This window comes from Lissotriton vulgaris, chromosome 12 (assembly GCF_964263255.1).
Source record: "Lissotriton vulgaris chromosome 12, aLisVul1.2, whole genome shotgun sequence".
Lineage (NCBI taxonomy): Eukaryota > Metazoa > Chordata > Amphibia > Caudata > Salamandridae > Lissotriton > Lissotriton vulgaris.
In genome coordinates, this window is record NC_141700.1 from 62,324,594 (window position 1) to 62,343,594 (window position 19,001).

Consider the following 19,001-nt stretch of genomic DNA (forward strand, 5'->3'; position numbering starts at 1 on the left):
AGGGATGGGGCCTGCAAGAGGTCCACAATGAGGCGAAGTATATCCTACCGACAGGACAAGAGCCAAGTCTTAAGAACCGGATGCGACCCATGTGGCACGAACATGAGACACGTGTCATAGCTCCACACCATGGTGAGGAACCTGGTTGGAAGTAGGAATTAGTATGGCATGATGCCACATCGTGAAGGAGTTAAAGAGGCACAGAGAGTGGCACGATGCCACACTGTGAACGACCACCACAGGTGCATAAGAGAATAGGGTGAAGAGTGATAAGTCTGAGGACTCATGCCACTACCAGAGAGGGCATGAATCAACACAAGCCAGCCACCGGGGTGCAGAGACGTCCCTGGAGACAGCTCTGAGGATGGACCAACCGTAGGTCTCCAGCAAGCACGTACCGCGTCCAGGCCCAATGCTTAACAGTGCGACCATCCAGTCACCTGTCACCGGCTGCTTGGTATAGATGGCATTTTGGCTAGCAATTGCACAGACCGAAGAAGAACTTCAAGTGGATACAAAGTTCCTCCAGTACTTCTCATTCCCAGTAAAACATTGCTACCTGTAGCCTAAGTGTACAATGGTAATCGTCATCATTATCAGGTGCCTCACCAGAACCATCTAAGGGGCATTGCACCACCAGAGTGGATCCAAACACATAAAACATCCAGAGACCAACAAGGCATTCCTGGTACTGTTGGAGTCTGGCCACCCAGAAATCTGTGAATCCCCATGAACCTGGGACCTGCCGGAAAAAGCATACGCTGCCATTGGACCATCCACCTTTGGGGTTGCATGAGGCTTGGCCATGGCCCTGTTGGGGAGTTCCTCAGCAACCCCTTTGTACAGCCTCAGTGAGGCCACGCACAGCCCAGGCAGTCCTGTCACAAGCCAGGGGCAAGGGCCCCTGTGAGAGTGAGAGGGGAATCCCGACACGAGAGATGCATCTGCAGCAGCTCCAGGACAGGCACTAGGAAGCACTGAGGGCACGGACAGAAACTGGTCACCCAAAGACTATCTGATGAAGGCCTGTGCACCTGAGTGCCGACTGCTGGAGCGCACAGACCCTGAGACTTGCGGCTGCAAGTGCGACTTCGTTGTGGTCTTGTTGGCAGTTCCTCAGTGATGCCTTTGTTCAGCCTAAAAGAGGCCCGCACAGTCCACACAGTCCTGTGACAGCCCGGCAAAAAGAGCCTGATGAAAATTTATCTGAGAGGGGAGTCCTGGCATGAGAGGGAAGTCTGAAGCTGCTATACCAGCAGGTACTTGGAAGCATCATGGCCTTCAAGGAAGAGTCCCATTCATCAATGTTGTCCTCTGACTTTGCAGATTTTCCATCCATTGGAGCCTGAGTGCCTTCAAGGAGCTCTCCACAGTGGACTCCAACTCCTGATGCACCCTCAAATTGAACTGTGTAAATAGACTCCAACACTGTGAGACCAGGTGGAACAGAGCAACTGTGCCGTGGTAGACGGTTGCCCCACAGACAGGTGATCCATAGATCCGGACTGTTCACACTGCATTCTTTGCTGACATCCCCTGGTTAAACTACGGATGCATTCTGTTAACACCATCGCTGCGTGCAAGATTCCCCTCCTGTGCTGGGCCCTAATGTAAATGGGTGCTCATGACGAGCTCAGCTCGTCATGAGCACACGAGAGGTATACCTGAGCTCGTCATGAGCATCGAAGGGGTTAAGCCGGGTGTTCCCAGCTGGACCTGTCCACTCATTCTATCCTGCGGACAAACTGAAGAGACTTAGTGGTGGTTTGTTGTTTTGTTCCTTCCCACAGGTTGTACTTGTTTCTTTTCAATAAAGTTTGGGAGGGATGTAGTGTCTTGCAGGATACAGTCTAAAGTTTGTACATGTAGTGTTTCCACCAGCCCCTCCTTGAGGGATGGCTTCCACACCCATCCATCACCGGACAGGTGACCCAGCTATAAAAGGGGCTGAATACATGTGCCCTGGGCCAGTTACCAGTACTATTCCACGGTGTCCGTGTCCATCATTCACAAGTATTTGGGCCTTGAGCCCACTATGTTACACTATCAACCAACATGACCCCATTAAGTTAACTTGCTTTACTCTCCAAAAAGCCTTTTCTTCCATTCTTTTTAATGGGATTCCCCATTTTAACCACCTGGCCTCACTCATTCAAGAGGCTCCATGTGGACATTGATTCTGCGCAAATCTCTTCTTCTCCCTGTGAAAAATAAAACGAATGTGACCTTGTGTAATATTACTGGTATTCGGCGAGATACTGTGGGGCGCACAAGCTGGGCATGTTTCAGTAGAAACAGCACCCTTGCAAGCTGTCATGTCAAGCACATCCTGGATAATTGAGCATAAGGCCCTTTTTTTGCTCTTTGTCTAGCATATTTTGCAGAAAATAAATATGTACAGGTTAGATCACGACAGTAAGACACTTATAATTTTGCAAGGAGATTTTTCTTTATTCTTTTGCATTATCAAACATCAGTTATCATTTTTAAGGAGAAAAACAAAATTTACATGAATGTGGTTAAACCATTGCAATATGGCCGACCCTTCAAGCAGCGAAATACTGTAGGCCTTCGTTTGTGTCAATGCCCTTCCCTGTCCACGCGGGGTCTTTCCTGGCTCTCGTCGCATGTTTAGGTGTCCGCGGCGATGCCAGATAGAGAAAGACCCATCCATGAACTAGTGGCCGGGCGGCTCCTGCTATGGGCTCCCGGGAGCGGGCCGGGAAGCGCAGGAAGAGGAAGCGGGACTCGGAGTCAGACTCGGGCGCGGAGAGCAGGCGGCGGCGCAGGCCGCAGTCCTCGGACTCTGAAAGCGGCAGTGACCGGGGCTGGAGGAGGGAGAGGCGGCGTGCAGAGCCGGAGAGAGGCCGAGGGAGGGAGCTGAGCCGCTTCGGGTCGGGTATCCCCGCGGAGGGACGGCCCAGACCCAGCAGCTCCAGTGACAGCGAGAAGGTGCGCAGGAGGAGCCCCCCTACGACCCGTCTGAACGACAGAGAGCACCAGGGGGTGAGGAGGGAGCGGGGAAAGGCCCACAGGAGCAGCCGCCCATCTTCAGCCGAAGCCAGGGGAAAGAAAGGAAAGCCGGGCCGCGCTGGGTCCAGCAGCTCCAGTGACAGGGGCAGGAGGAGCCGGCCTGGGTCCAGCAGCCCTGGGGGCCGAGGGAAGCAGAAGGCCCTGGGCAGGAGGAGCCGGTCTAGCTCCAGTGACAGGGGCAAGAAGGCCCTGGGCAGGAGGAGCCGGTCTAGTTCCAGTGACAGGGGCAAGAAGGCCCTGGGTAGGAGGAGCCGGCCTGTGTCCAGCAGCTCTAGTGACAGGGGCAAGAAGGCCCTGGGCAAGAGGAGCCGGCATGGGTCCAGCAGCCCTGGGGGCCGAGGGAAGCAGAAGGCCCTGGGCAGGAGAAGCCGGTCTAGCTCCAGTGACAGGGGCAAGAAGGCCCTGGGCAAGAGGAGCCGGCCTGGGTCCAACAGCCCTGGGGGCCGAGGGAAGCAGAAGGCCCTGGGCAGGAGGAGCCGGTCTGACTCCAGCAGCTCCAGTGACAGGGGCAAGAAGGCACGGGGCAGGAGGAGCCCATTTAAGCCCAGCAGCCCTGGTGGCCGTGGGAAGCAGAAGGCCCTGGGCAGGAGGAGCCTGTCTGGGTCCAGCAGCCCTGGGGACATAGGAAAGCAGAAGCCCTGCAGGAGGAGCCGGTCTGGGTCCAGCAGCTCCAGTGACAGGGGCAAGAAGGCCCTGGGCAGGAGGAGCCCATTAAGGCCCAGCAGCCCTGGGGATCGAAGGAAGCCGAAGGCCCTGGGCAGGAGGAGCCCATTAAGGCCCAGCAGCCCTGGGGATCGAGGGAAGCCGAAGGCCCTGGGCAGGAGGAGCCCATTAAGGCCCAGCAGCCCTGGGGATCGAGGGAAGCCGAAGGCCCTGGGCAGGAGGAGGCGGTCTGGGTCCAGCAGCTCCAGTGACAGGGGCAAGAAGGCCCTTGGCAGGAGGAGCCCATTTGGGCCCAGCAGCCCTGTGGACCTAGGGAAGCAGAAGCCCAGCAGGAGGAGCCCGTCTGGGTCTAGCAGCTCCAGTGACAGGGGCAAGAAGGCCCTGGGCAGGAGGAGCCCGCCGCGGCCCAGCAACCCTGGGGACCGAGGGAAGCAGAAGGCCCTGGGCAGGAGGAGCCGGTCTGGGTCCAGCAGTAGCTCCAGGGAACGGGGGAGGCAGAAGCCCTGCAGAAAGAGCCGCTCAAGTTCCAACGACAATGGGAAGAAGAAGCCCCGCAGGAGAAGCCGCTCGGGATCCAGCAGTCCGGAGGGCCGTGTTAAGGCACAACCTGGTACCAGGGACAGACGACCAGGACTCCCCGGAGGCAGGAGTCGCAGTGGCTCCAGAAGCAGGATGAAGTGTGTCCGCGGTGCCTCCCCGTCAAGCAGTAGAGAGAAAAAGCGTCCGAGGAGGACACGCAGGTCGTCAAGCTCTTCTGGATCCAGTGCCTCAGGGGAGAGAAGGAAGCACAGGCCCCGCAAAGAGAACAGCTCGGCCTCCAGACCTGGTAGCCCTGCTGAGGACAGGCAGGCCCGGTCTGTGGGGAGCGGAGCCAAGCGCAGGAGACGCAGCGGGTCCTCTGGTTCAAGGGACAGACAGGCATCGAAAGAGAAGAGGAAGCGTGTCCGGGACTCGCCGCAGAACTCCCATCCACGGAGGAAGAGGGATAACTCCCAGGGGAAAGAACGGCGCCAGCGAAAGAGGGAACACAGTGGCAGGTGAGCATGAAATCTGTTTCCTCTTGACCCTGCTCCCCCATCCAATAGGTTACAATGTCCACTTTTCTATTATATCTGACAGTCCTAGGATTGTGTTGATTATAAAGTTCCGATGTCAAGTGGTAAAAAATGTTTTTTTTTTAAATGAACAAAATGGTTACTAACCAGTGGGAGTAGTTTTGCTGAATTTCAACCCAACCATTAGATGACCGAATAATGCACAGCATGTGAATCCAGAAAAGATTAATGCTACAAAACGTTATCTGCCATCAGTATGACCTTGCATCACTTGTGAGTTTAGGTACCTTCTTGACCTTAGTTTGAGGATTGTGGCATAGTCCCAAGTCTGTTTTGGTTGGTGAGCTGCAATGTCAGTCGTGTATTTCTGGTGTTGATTGATACTAGCGATACGTTTTTTTATGATGATAAACTGAGTTCCAGATATGTCAACACACTTTTTTTTGTCTTCTATCACATGGTATTGGCTCATTTAACACAGACTTTCATTTAAGAGCCCTTATCACACAGAGAAGATGCTCTTTTTTAAAAAAAAACATCCACAGAGTTCCCAGCGCCTTGGAGCAGGCTCTGCCTGGCTGATGGCCATTATGCTTTTTAAAATCTTTCATGGACATAGACTTCCGTTTCAGAAGCTTTTTAGTGTTATTTGCTACAAGGTGGAAGTAGATGCTCAAGTAAGAACTGGACTCCTAAGCCCTATTCCCTTCACAGCACTTCCATAGCTGGTAAGGCAGTAACTGGCTCTGTGCCCACCCCTGGTGGCAGAAGATCTTTTGTGGGCCATAACAAGAACTTACAGTGGGTTTATAGTCTGTCAAATTCTTCAATTGGTTGGCTTCATCGTACACATTTGCTTGCTTCATACTTGGTGACAATTGTTCCTCTTACTTCCTCTTCTTTTTGTTCCTCGCCGAAGCATGGTCTTTTGCTATCCTTTGGATTGGCTGACTTGTATTCTTCGAATCCTCACTTTTGGGGAACTATTTTCCTTTTTTGTCAAGCGCTTAATGAGCGTACATGTTTTCCTTTCTTCCTTGTATGTTTTTCCCCTTTGGTACCCGCCCCAGAGTTCTTGTTATTCTCTCTCTGATGTGCTTCTGCTTCTTCCCTGCCCTTCTGCTTCTCCCCTGCCTTCGCACTCCTTTTTGTTCTGTCCCTACTTTATTCGATGCCCTCCCTACATCCACCCAGCTTTTTAGGTTGAAGCTTGCCAGGAGGTTACGATCAACCTTTACTACTGGCGTGAGCATCAACCCTCTCTGCTTACATTTTTTTGTTTTTTTTAAGTATTTCCTAGAGCAAAGACACTTTTCAGTTTTCTGTTTGGAATGTTCCCATTGGTGCAGAAAACTGCTGAATAGCCAGCTTCATGTAATGCATGTTGATAGTATAACAGTTTGAGGAAGGGTGATTCGAACTTGTTAAGTAAAATATAGTTAGGATTCCAGTATGGAATGTGGTGTGCGGCTATAGAAGGTATGAAGATACCTATGAAACCCCCTGCAAAAATTGAAGGCTGGCAAGTTGGTAAACTAACTATTCAAAAATTTGCAACATTCCTGACAGTTTTTCAATTCTGTTAAGGTCATGGGGGTGAGGATTATGCTTCTCTTCCTTTTACTGCTTCAAAACAAAAGCCAATCACAAACTTTTTTGAAACACTACATTTCCCATGACTCCATACAGCCACCTGACCAACCATAGAGACCCAGCCCTATATAACTCCTCAACATCCCTTTATAACTCCTCAATATCCCATGCACTTTCTTTCTGTGCTCAGTTCAATGAAACAAAGGCAGTCTGAAAACCTAGCAGTGCCGGATACAACCAACGTTCAGGCATCTGCAACAAGGCATCAGCTAACAGTACTTGAGCCCCAACAGGGGTCGGAATCTGGACTCCTTCCAATGATTCTTCAATGAGCATCTCCGCCGTAAAGTAGCTCCTCACCAACCAGGGGATCTCCATTTCCCTTGGAACGTTGGATAATCTGACTTTCATTTGTTACTCGTTCCTAGTAAGTAATCAATATATTAAGCCGTAAAACTGACCTAACCACAGACATCTCATAACCAGAATACAGTGGAGAGGGAGGGAACAAGGAATAATCAGATTACATATCAACTGTAATACATAATCACAGATATATAAATACATCGTGGTAGGGATAAAGCTCGCTATATCCTTAATAGAATGGGAAATTCTTGTCTATAATGTTGGAAAATTTTAATTCTATGTCATGCTAGAGGTTCCGATTATGCTTGTTTAAACCTGTGTCACCACAACAGAAGCAACAACCACAATAGGTTTACAATAGAATGACTGGAACGTTGATTACACTGATCAATCTGCCGCTTTCAGAATGCCAGACAAACTAGAACTCAGTAAATGATTTAGAGGCCAGTGCGCCACACGTTGAGTGGGCAACCAACATGGAAATGTGAATCCCAGCTTCACTCATAAGCCAATGCACCCATCTCTCAAGAGTGCCAGAGGCCACTGAGCGAAAGGATTTCTCAAAAGCAATTGGCCTCTCATATCAGTACGAAATTCAGCAGTACTTACCTCGTATGCTTTCAAACGCTGCACCACATGAAGTTTGGGGTTCTCTGGAAAAGCAGGATAAGAAACCGATGATGAATTACATTTGTAACCCCGTCGGAGGAAAAAACTCATCCTGCAAGATCCGTTTCTCGGACGTCTGACACCCTCTTACAAGATATGAGACACAATAGCGTAGTTAGTTTGGGCAACAATTGCTTTCAGGACATATATTTATTGTGAGACCAGGTTTCAAACACCGCACGACCACAGACACATCCCACAAAACAGAATACTTAAGAAGAGGAAGAGGGACCCTGCTGATGCCTCTCTGTAACTTACAGACAATGGGGTGTTCGCCTACCGGTTTACCATCAACCAATAAATGACCCGCAAAAATGGCGGACCTAAAATTGTTAACAGATCTGTATGCAATACAAAACAGATGCCAGGGATGACAAAAAAGTCACTACCTAACAACAATCTACTTCAGCTGGATCTGCACCCCTTTTCACGGCACTAGCCACTCCAACGCTTCCAAATGGAAGAATTTCGTTGGTGAGTGCTGGAAGACCAGGCCAGACTGATAGGTCATTAGCCCCCTGCTAAGTCCTGGGACACTCCATCTGCTCCTAAAACTCTTCAAGCTACTAGAGAGAGGTATTGTGACAAGATCAACAGCAGAGGAGTGGGGAGTGGGGGGGGGGGTTCGCGGCGGAAGGAGATTACAACGGAATCCGAATCAGACAAGCACAGGTGAGCTCCAGGAGAACTGAAATAATGGCCGTCCTCTCCAAAAAAGTGTCGCTAGCACAAGTTATGCTAGTTGATGGCGCAGCTGAGCCAACACCCTGGGGATCATCAAGAACTGGGTAAAGGCATTAAACAGATTCGGAGTCCAGTCCAGAAGAAAAGAGTCTGTGGCTTGGGCTTCCGGATCTGGAGGCCAACTGAAGAAGATTGAGAGTTGGCAATTGAGCCGAGGCACAATCGGGTCTATCGCACAAGGACCCCACATGCGATTCAGCGCATGGAACACTCTCTGATCGAGTCTCCAGTTGCTGAAATCCCGAAGATGCCTGGACTGCCATTCCGCAGCAGTATTGCTCTGTCCCGGAAGGTATTCCGTCACTACAGAGATCCAATGCTGCAGACAAAAATGACAAAAATCCATGGCAATCTCCAATAGAATGCAGGATTTCGTCCCGCCCAGATTCTTCCAGTAGCGTACCGCCGAAATATTGTCCATTTGAAGCAGTATGCAACAACCCAACCTCGCTGGAGAGAGGCTGCGGATCACAAAGTATATTGCTAGGCGCTCCAAGCAATTGATATGGAGGGACCGCTCCTCCTGAGACCAATGACCTCCTGTTGAAATCGTGCCGCAATGCGCTTCCCAACCCTAGCGACTGGCATCAGACTCGATCACAATCTCTGGAGTTGAGACAAATATCGCCCTATCATTCCATGCTTCCATGTGATTTAACCTCCACAACATCTGACCTGTTCGGCATAGCTGAGGCCTTTCTGCAGATGTCGAATCTTGAATCTCTGAAGCGCCAATAATGCTGGGGACCTGGGAAAATGTCTTGTATCGATGAGGCCAACAAATCCACTACTCGAGCAAACAACACCAAGGACACGGTCCGCCTGCTCTGAATCTACCTCTACTCTCTCTTGATATTCTGGACTTTTTGGGGAGAGAGAATCGGTTGGCAAAGGAGGGGGGATCTACTTGAAATCCCAGAAATTTTATGCATTAGAATGGAGTAAGAACAGACTTCTGAGGATTCACTATAAAATATTAACAACAACGTGTAAACGAATAAAGAATATTTAAACAAAAAATCTTTTTAGTGTCTTTTTCTTCATATATATCTCTCTTACTATCCCCCTCAAGAACAAAGAAACCCCTTAAAGAAAAATATTCCTAAGGGGAACCAATGTCCCTGTGTGATTTACAGAAGGAAAGGAAGATCTTATCTTTTTTAGTTGTTGTTAATATATTGACTGGGGTACAGGAGTGCCTGCTCATGCCCTTTCTCTCTAGTTGTTATTTGAGATTCACTATAAAACCCAGATTTTGGAGAAGGATGATTGTCCATTTCAAGGGAGTGATAACCAACTGAGGGCATTGGGCCATGAGCATGTTGTTGCCTAAATAAATAATTAGACGCTCCTCCCCGAGAGCTCTGAGCTTCTACCACTGGCCTTAGGAGCTTTATAAAGCACCAAGGGGCTGATGAGAGTCCGAAGGGGAGGACTTTGTTCTCGTAACAAAGGTCTTGCCAAAGGAACTGCAGAAATCTTCTGTGGGGTAGACACATTTGAATGGAAATGTATGCTTTCTTCAAATCTAGACCAGCCATCCAATCCCCTTCCTGAAGAATATTCCACAAAAGATGGATGCTCTCCATCTTGAAATGGCGATAGACAACCCAGCCATTGAAGTCCTTGAGATTCAACATTAGATGAGAACAGCCATCCTTCTTTTCAACCAGGAAGATGCAGCTGAGAAATCGGGTGGGTGACAGGCAGAGGCTATGGAACCCTTTTGAAGAAGGGTATCAACTTCGGAGGAGATTAATCTCGCTCTCGTTTGGAGAAATACATCATTGGAGGGGAAATGGATTGTCTCAGGGAACTGTAGAGTTTGTTTGTAGCCCTGAACAGTCTCCAGAACCCAAGCATCTTTAGTAAGTGTCTGCCAAACGTGTAGGAAAGACTGAATCGCATCTAAAAACGGAATTAGTTCTCCCTGCGTTACCAGAGTTCTGGGAGCAGCCTTGAGAGTCTCCATAGCGCCCTTTCAGGAATCAATTCTTGTTGGAGCGGGGACGAGAGGAGTAGAGGGTGGGGTTGTTTGGGTCTTGGTAGCCACTTCGGTTCTGATAGTAATAACCTCTGTGTGGGCCTTGTTTGTTTCCACGGCCGAACATGCACCCTCTAAAACTTCCAGTCCTGCAAAAGACCTTGCGGTGGGGCCCTTGCGCCTTATCCAAACTGCTAATTGTTGCCACGCATTTGAAAAGCTTGTTTAGGAAAGGTTGGCCAAACAGCAGACCCTGTGCCACTGGGCCTGATTCCGATGATGCAAGTTCGGTGAGCTTTGGTTCGAGCTTAAGGAGGATGGACCTGCACCTCTTGCTGGAAATGGCACAGTTTATGCTGCCTACTCAACAAATAGCTTATTGCGCCCAACCTATCAACTCAACTGGGTCGATGGACATGTCTGACTCCTTGGCTCGGCAGCTCAGCTCCTGGATCTTTGTTAAAGGACCGGACAAGTCCAGCAGCTTATCCTGACCGGACGGGCAGGATCTATGGATCCCTTTTTTTGGATCTTTAGAATACTTTTTTGGTACCTGACCAGGGTAGGATCAACCTCGAGGGTGTCTGAGACCTTGCCCGGAAGATCATGGCTAGGCCATTTGGACCATAGCCGAGCTCGCACATCTTTATCAAAAGCCTAACAGATATGTGATTGAACGTATACCGCCGCTTCTTGCGGAGGGAGCCATGGAGTACATTTTGGATGGACAGTTTCAAGTGGGCTCAAATATAAACTGCGCGGCCTGAGGAGTGGGATTTACGTGACGCTCCTTGTGTTTGTTATGGCCAGACGCATCTTCGTGGTATGAGATTTGGCCCGAGGAAGAGCCGAAATTATCATCCTGAAATGGATCGGGTGCTTCAACAGAGGATGCAGCGCTATAGTCCTGATCTGCAGTGGGAGAGTTGGCCAACCTCTCAAAGACAGCAGCGTGCGGACCTCTAGAGACCTTACCACTGGTCTTGGAACGTAAGGGACGGGTAAGCAGCCAACCCTGCTGCTTTGCTTACCCACAGAGCTGGTGGTTCAAGGGCTCAGTGGCCCTTACCAGGGCTTTGTTGACTAAATGCTGCTCCCCAACATCTAAAGCGTCCACTGCGTCTTCCCCCAGAGGTCCAGCAGTGTCCTCATAATAATGCCCTCTTCGTAATATTCAGCCAAAAATACGTTTTCTGCACAGCGGAGGGCAAAAGACCAACGAGCATCAGAGGCATAAACAAGCCTCAATAAGGCGCAATCGGGGAAGAAGTAATCCAAACACCAAGTCGGGCAAAGTATTTAAAGTAATGAAGTCAATAAAGAGTGGAGGGGGTGTCTGCACCATGAACTCTAGGCAGAACCTATATACATTTTCCAACCCTGTACTGTAGCAGAGGCAACAGGGCGTAAATTGGGAGCTGTACACGAGGGCCAGGACAGTGAAGAAGTTTAACGCATCTTCGCATGTTCAGTTGAAGCCCCCGGTTTGTGGAAGGCAAACAAATGGCCTCCGCGCATGAGCAGGGCCGCCCAGTGTGTAAAGAGAAAGTGGACCGTGCCGCATGCAGACACGTGTCCTAGCTCCCTTCTCCTGCTTCACTTAAAACTAGTTCCGGATATCAAATGCCCCGTTAGTAGGTAGCGCGCTTCCAAGGCGTAGAAAAAATAAAAGTGAAACGTGATTGGTGCGGCAGGATCACGGTATAAAAAAACACCTTAACAGTTGGCAATAACACATAAAGAGCGTCCGAAGTGCCAAAAAATGCAAGAATGTAAAGCCATTAATCAACAGACAATAGCACAAACTTTCATAAAGACATAATGAAGAGTGTACTTAACTGGCTGCGAAGCGGCAAAGAAAGAGGAAGTGCATGGGATGTGAGGAGTTCTATAGGGCTGGGTCTCTATGGTTGGTCAGGTGACTGTATGGAGGCATGGGAAATGTAGTGTTTCAAAAAACGTTGTGATTGGCTGCTGTTTTGAAGTAGTAAAAGAAAGAGGAGCATAATCGGAGCCTCCGGTCCTGAAATAGAATTGAAATGCTTGCTGTCCTGCTGGTAAAGCAGTGGAAAAGATTGTACTCTTGGGGACATGTATATAGCAAGCATTTGCAATGCAATAGGTCTCGCAGTTATGTGAGTTTAAGCTATTGACATTGTAAATAACAATGCCTTTTATTTTTTGTTTTCTTTTTAAAAACTTAAATACAAGGCATTGTTATTTACCACGCCAATAGCTTAAACTTGCGTAACTGCGAGACCTATTGCATTGCAAATGCTTGTTTTCTTTCCAACAAGCACTCATAAAAAGTGTGTTTGCAGTCCTCTGCTTCACTCAGTTGTTTTTAACCCACACCTTGCCCTCCACCAGCTGTGTTGTTTTTAAGCCACCCGCCCTCTTCCTGCTCTCAGCTGCTATTTTTTAAACCCCCCTCCCCCCCACTGTTTTAACCAAGTCCCCTGGCCCCCTCTGTTTTTATTGCTTCCCAATGCGCCTCCCACACTTTCTTGTTTCAACTTGCACTTTCTGTTGTTTCACCCACCTCCTGGCTCTTTCCTCCGCTCTCCAATGTGTTCCTGACCATCCTCCTTCATTTTGTTTGAACCCCTTCCACCACCAGTGCTCTTTTAGACATATTGCACAGCAGCGCAGGCTGCGCTGCTGTGCAACATGGCTTCCGCGGAGGGTGGGAACCATGACCTGATCAATACTGGGCTGGCCACGTCATTGTGCTTTTTTATTTAATAACTTTAAGCCATGTTTAACATGTAAAAAAACTTTGACAAATCCAGTACATTTCACGTAGGTGAAACCTATTGACTTTGCAAATGCTTTTTTCCAGCAGCTGTCCCCTTTTTTTCTCTAAGTCTAAGATGACCTTTAAGATACAATCTGAAGTCTAACACTAAGGACGAGCATCAGAATCCTAGGTGCACAGCTCTGGAAGATGCTAACACCAGACCTGAGAAGCCAACAGATTTGTCGTCAATTAAGAGAAATGAACAAGCATTTACAATGCAACAGTCTCGCCTTTGTAAAAGTTAGAGCTATTGGCATTGTAAATGACAAACTTTTTATTTGTGTTGGTTTTGAAAACAGATAAATAAATGGCATTGTCATTTACAATGCCAATAGCTTAATCTCTCGCAAATGCCAGACATATTGCATTTGCACCCACACGCACACACAGAGGGCCACACACACACACACACATAGATGTGGTGCTGGTGAATGTGGTGGTGGTGGATGTGGTGGTGTAGGATGTGGTGGTGTAAGCATAAGAAAAAAATGTGTGGGCGTAAGAAAGAGTTCAGCGCCCGCTGCGTAAAGGGGACACCCATACCGGGCCCTTTGCAAGTTCACACCTCTCAATAGTTCTTTTCACCCCACCCTTACCTGCCGTGCTCCACCCAGACTTCAGGACCAGGGCGTGCCAAGTGCGGATAGAATTATGGAAAACAAGCCATGGCAAAGCCAAGGCGCGTGTTTAATGTACTAAGGCATGGAATGTTAGCACATTGGAGCGAGATACACAGGCGGGAATTAGCAGGCACGAGAGAGTTGTAAATTAGTCCCACCTGCAATGTAAGCGTTCAAGGAGAGGCGGAAGGCTATACTCCTAGCCAACAATATTAGGTGAGAGGTCTGTACCGCTGAAGCTGATTGGGTAAATCTCAAGCCAATGACTGAAAAAGATTGGTTTTAAGAAAGCCAATCGCTGAAAGGGGTGGACCTGAAGCCACCTGTATGTATATTGTTAACAAAAGGCCACTTGCAACTGCGCTGTCAAAACCCAGATGGATAAAAGTCCAAACAACAGAAGGAAGCTGCCCAGAGTTTCCCCAGGCGTCTCTGCGTCCAGTGAACCCCAGCAGCATGGCAGATCTCAGTCAGGAGGCATCTTCGAAATACATCAGGTGGGGTGACTGTATTGGTCCCTCAAGATTTATTTACCCACAATGCACCCTGGGAAGCACCAATGTTTACAATACAGCACCTTCAGGAGTTCAAGAGTTACTCAAACTTAATGAGGAGAACGGATGGCGTGTCTGAATCCATGGGGCAGATACAGGGGCAGTTAGAACTTTGAGGAACAGATGGGGCAGACATATAAAAGATGTCGAAGTTTACAGCAGAGGAAAGAAGGAACGGAGAAAGAATGAAAGAAGGTCGAAAATAGATGGAAGGAAAGAGCTGAGGGGAGACTACAGGGAGAGAACGTGACCGGAAGAAAGAAAAGAGATGGGAAGTAGTGAACGAGAAAGTGAAAGAAAAAGAAGGGAGAAATAAATATTTTAAAACGAAACAATGGAGCTGAGGCAGGTGCAAGGGGAAATGGAGAGGAAGGAAGGGGAGAAGGAAGGAAAAATGGAAAGACCAGATAATGGTGGAAAAGACAACAGAATTTATTAAAGAGGAAAGGAAAAGAACAAAGATGGAAGGAAATGGAGAGAAGAAAATGAATGGTGTAAATAGAGACAATAAAGAAGGGAACTTGGGAGAAAGAAGAAAATGGCAAAGAAAAAATAAACTGTAAAAGTGGAAGGACAAGAGATGAAATGACGGAAAAGAGAGGAAGTGAAGAGAAAACAAACGAGATGGGTTACACTGAAGAAGATATAATGAGGAGGGGATGAACAGAGAAGAATAAGAGTGAGAAAGTAAAAATTGAGCGAGATAAGGATGAACAGCAACAAAGACAGGAACCACGGGTGAGGACAGAAATAAAAGGGGGGAAAAAAGTAAGAATGAAAAATAAACACTCGAAAGATAGATTGAAGAGGGTTGGGTCATGTTTTTAATTTTTAAGTCGTGATCAGGGTGCTGAGCTGAGAGGCATCAGGGAGGATTAGGGAAGGGAGCTGGGGCAGCTGGAGAGTAAACTAGGCAGGAGCAAGTATGTCAGAGACTAAGAAACCATTGGGGGGGATGAGAAAGGATCAGAAAAGGGGCAGATAAAGGAAGTATTCGAGTGTCAGAGGGAAGCAGGATAGGGGCGTAAATCTGTCAGATTGATGGTGCGTGTGAGGGCAGATGGAGAGGCAAGAGAAGGGCAGTTAGAGGAACAGATATGGGGCAGTGGGGACAGAGTGTAAAGAAATGACGCTTAATGGAGCGGATGAGGGTTGGCATTGGCGAGGTCAAGGGCAGGCCGGGGCAGGTGCAGATGCAAGAGAAGGGGCAGTTAGAGGAACAAATGTGGCAGAGAGTGGAGAGACTGACACTGGGGTACATGAGGGCAGGCACTGGCGAGACAAGGGCAGACAGTAGGGTTGGGGCAGGTGCAATGCAAGAGAAGGGGCACAGATGGGGCAGAAAGTGATGGAGCACAGAGTGGAGAGAACTGACACTCATTGGGGTAGATGAGGGCAGGCACTGGCGGGGTCAAGGGCAGAGCGGTGGTTGGGGTAGGTACAGATAGAAGCGAAGGGGCAGTTAGGGGGAACTTAAGGAACAGATGGGGCAGAAAGTGAACGGGCACAGAATAGAGAAAACTGACACTCTGGGGTAGACGAGGGCAGGCAATGGTGGGGTCTAGGGCAGAGCGGGAGTTGGGACAGGTACGGATGTAAGAGCAGGGGCAGTTAGAGGGAACTTAAGGAAGAGAAGGGGCAGAGAGTTGAAGAAACTCAAATCTTCATTCTCAGGGGTCTCACTAATACTTGATAACAAAGAAGTTGGCACAGAAGCTGAAATATGAAAAGACATCTTTATTAAACTTAAACAAGTGAGACTACGTCACACAGAAGCCAACTGAATGAGGCAGTCTGAGGAGTACAGAAAACAGAGGTCTTGTATATGCTTAGGGTCACAAACTCAGCATAAAAGTAAGGGGCAGTCCTAGCTTTTGCAAACATACAAAATGCCTAACATGGACATGCAAGATCTGTCAAATATTAGCCAATAGGAAAACATTCAAAACAAGGCATCATTTAACCAGAACATCCCCCTTGAGGCGTGCTTTTGCCCAACCCGATAAGTCAATCAATTACAGCACATATAGGTCAATCAGTAATGGCAGAACATGTCTGTGTGCTTCAAAGGAAAGGTTGTGAAATAAGAAAACGCAGGGAGAGAATAGCGAAGGCCAAAAGATAAGATACGGCACAAGAAGAATGCTAAAGGCTAACAGGTAGTTGATACAGGGATTAGGTGGTCCAGACAAGAATTAGTTTAGGCCGGCTGGTGTCTGAGATGGGTTTCAAGACCAGGACAGAGGGGGTTTTCAACACATTGCAGTCCAAAGGGCAGAGACACTTCGTGAATCATGCAGCCTGTGTAAAGGCAACACAAAATGGAGTTGAATGTAAAATGGAGTCCAAATTAAAGAACCTCAGACCCTCCTTTTGCCATTACACCGGCAAATACTAATTAATTGCTAGGCGAGCATTTTCCATTCTAAACATTTCATTAAAGGTATGAGCAGGAATACAAAGAGGACAGAGCATTGGGTCATAATTAACATATAGACAACAGGAGAAAGTAATGAAAACTATTACAAACCAATTATCATTTTCTACTACCCCAAGCAAAAAGCAAATCCTAAAATTATCTAGTAAGATTTTTAGGGCTCCTATGCATTTCAGTAATTTATTATATATTCAGGTGAAACAGTGGCGATACTTATCAATGCTCTGAGGTGAAAAGGGGATACTCTTCCACAGAGAATGGACTTTATTCTGCTTTTACTAAACAGAGTACTACTTTAAAACAATGCCAGCAAAACAATAAGAATCAGTCTCCTAACACCCATTTTATGCAATCACACGGAAACCACTTGTGAAACCACAACCATGCCCAGAGTCCGTTCCATGCCTCTCTGGCAGGCTTCTATTGTCTATCAAATCTGCTCCCATTGTTTTCACATTGGGTCTCTCAATTCAGGCATTCCATGAAAATAGTGCTTCTCAGTATCCGTTGGAGTGCCCTCCTGGCAAACACTCACAGCTCACTTGAAAGTCTCAATGTCTCAATGCAGTGCACCAGTGTCTCTCCTCTGCGGCAGACACTACAGATATTGTGCTCTTCATTGGTCATGGGCACAGATCATTTAGTGCAGACCCGGGTCTACATTCTCAGGCTCCAACAATCATTATTCAGTGTCAGAGGACGCTCAAGCTGCTCTTTCATGGGCACCAGAATGTAGTGCCTTTTGCCAATCTTGGATCCTCCGGTGCACTGCACTTCCGTTGGAGCAAAGGAAAAGGGGGATGTGTGTGGCCAAAACTCAGGCCAAGGGGCTCAAGGGACTGCACACTGTCAGAGGTTACCAGCACATGACAGGTGGAAAACTGAAGCCTCAAAACAACAGGAATCCGTCTTTCGCTCTTTTGCACTGAAATTCTGGTTCTGTGATGTTCAATGCCGTCTGATGGAGCAAGTGCGATGCTTTAAACAGTTCATTGTATAACAAGGGGACTGCAAGCAGATGGCCTGCAATCTTCAAAGGAGTGGCCATACGCCATGGGACAATTCTGATCTAGAATACACTGTAATTTCTCAAAGACAATACAAAGACAAAGGCAGTAGGCAAAACAGTGCCTCTAGCCTCTTCAATTGGGTTTCCGTGTGAGAGAATATCCTCCACCATCTTAGGGTAGATAGCGACATGATGAAGTCTAGGTATTCCTAAATTCCTAATCTAGAACATCTCAAACGAAAAATCGCATAATACAGATTATCAGGGACATTTAGATACCTCCCTTTTAATAACTGTGCATCAGGTGCACTATGCAACACACAAGCTAATGATCAAATGTGGAAACAAAAGACAAGAACTAGAGAGTCCTGGTATTTCCATGATTTAGAACACATCTTATCTCACCAAAAATTAAAGAAGCAGGAACAAAAGGGTAAAAAACCAAATTAAAATAGTCAATGAAAATTTGTCATGTTCAAAAAAATAAACGTAAGGTATCTCCTATTGGGGTGGAAAACTTGTCTTACTATAGTATTGAGTCAGTTAACCAGTCCATCACTACCCTGACAGTCAGACTGGAAAACCTCGAAGTAGGCCTAAAGAAAATTCTTAAAAAAACAGTCTGGTCATACAAAAGAGAATTATACATAATATAGGGGTTCCTGGTACATTACTGCAGTCTGGAAGTGTGAACCTGAACAATACACCAATAATAATAAATGGGCTGACGGGTGAAAGGAATATGGAAAAGGGAAATGGAACTAGGACACAGCTAAAATCCCCAATAACTAGGCACGATGTGACATCGGTCAGGGGAGAAGCGACAAAATAAAAATCTATAGGAAGAACAAGAAATTACTTGGGTGATAGTCAAGCATGTGACACAATACCAAGAGTATGGGTGATACACAAAAATCAAAATAGTTCACAAATGTTAGTTCTACCGCTGGCCGCTTAACCATATACGGTAACCTTAGCTAATGTTCCAGTTCCTTCTTCAGGGAAAAATGAAACCTTGTTTACTTTATGGTACAAAGCCATACACTACTTAGGAAGCAGAACTGACTAATGTAATATAGAAATTAGGTCACCATGTACAAGAGTCACAGATCTATAATTTATCCTTTCATCCAATCAGGATACATAAATCTAGGGCTGCCTGTTCCTTAAGGGAAGGGGGCAGTAACGTGACTAACGGCAGGTGACACACTTTAATCCTGTATATCTTTTATTTTTCTTGAATACTATTTATAGCCAAATTGACATACACTGGTGAAGTGTTGTCTGTGTCGTGCACAGTATGAAAATATCATATCTGTGAAATTTAGCAAATCAACCCAACTGTTGTGCAGCGATATGCATCGTCATAAAGATCCCTTCACAACACAGGGGAACTTGTAATAGTATCAGAACCAACAACAACAAAACAAAAACATGCATAGAATAAAAAAATGCACAAAACGCACATTTCAAG

The 19,001-nt window shown here is 47.4% G+C and overlaps 1 protein-coding gene across 2 annotated transcripts in view; it reads left to right on the forward strand.

The window, feature by feature from the left end:
* The first annotated feature begins 2,649 nt into the window (after positions 1-2,649).
* CACTIN (cactin, spliceosome C complex subunit) overlaps positions 2,650-19,001 on the forward strand; it is a 59,446-nt gene continuing 43,094 nt past the window's right edge. The window contains exons 1-2 of one of the 2 annotated variants that reach the window (XM_086947113.1): positions 2,664-3,723; positions 3,784-4,733. In XM_086947113.1, the coding sequence (XP_086803239.1) occupies positions 2,701-3,723; positions 3,784-4,733 (1,973 nt within the window). In that variant the 5' untranslated portion in view covers positions 2,664-2,700. Of the gene's footprint in view, positions 4,734-19,001 lie in introns of both variants that reach the window. The other variant, XM_086947112.1, reaches the window with a different exon arrangement.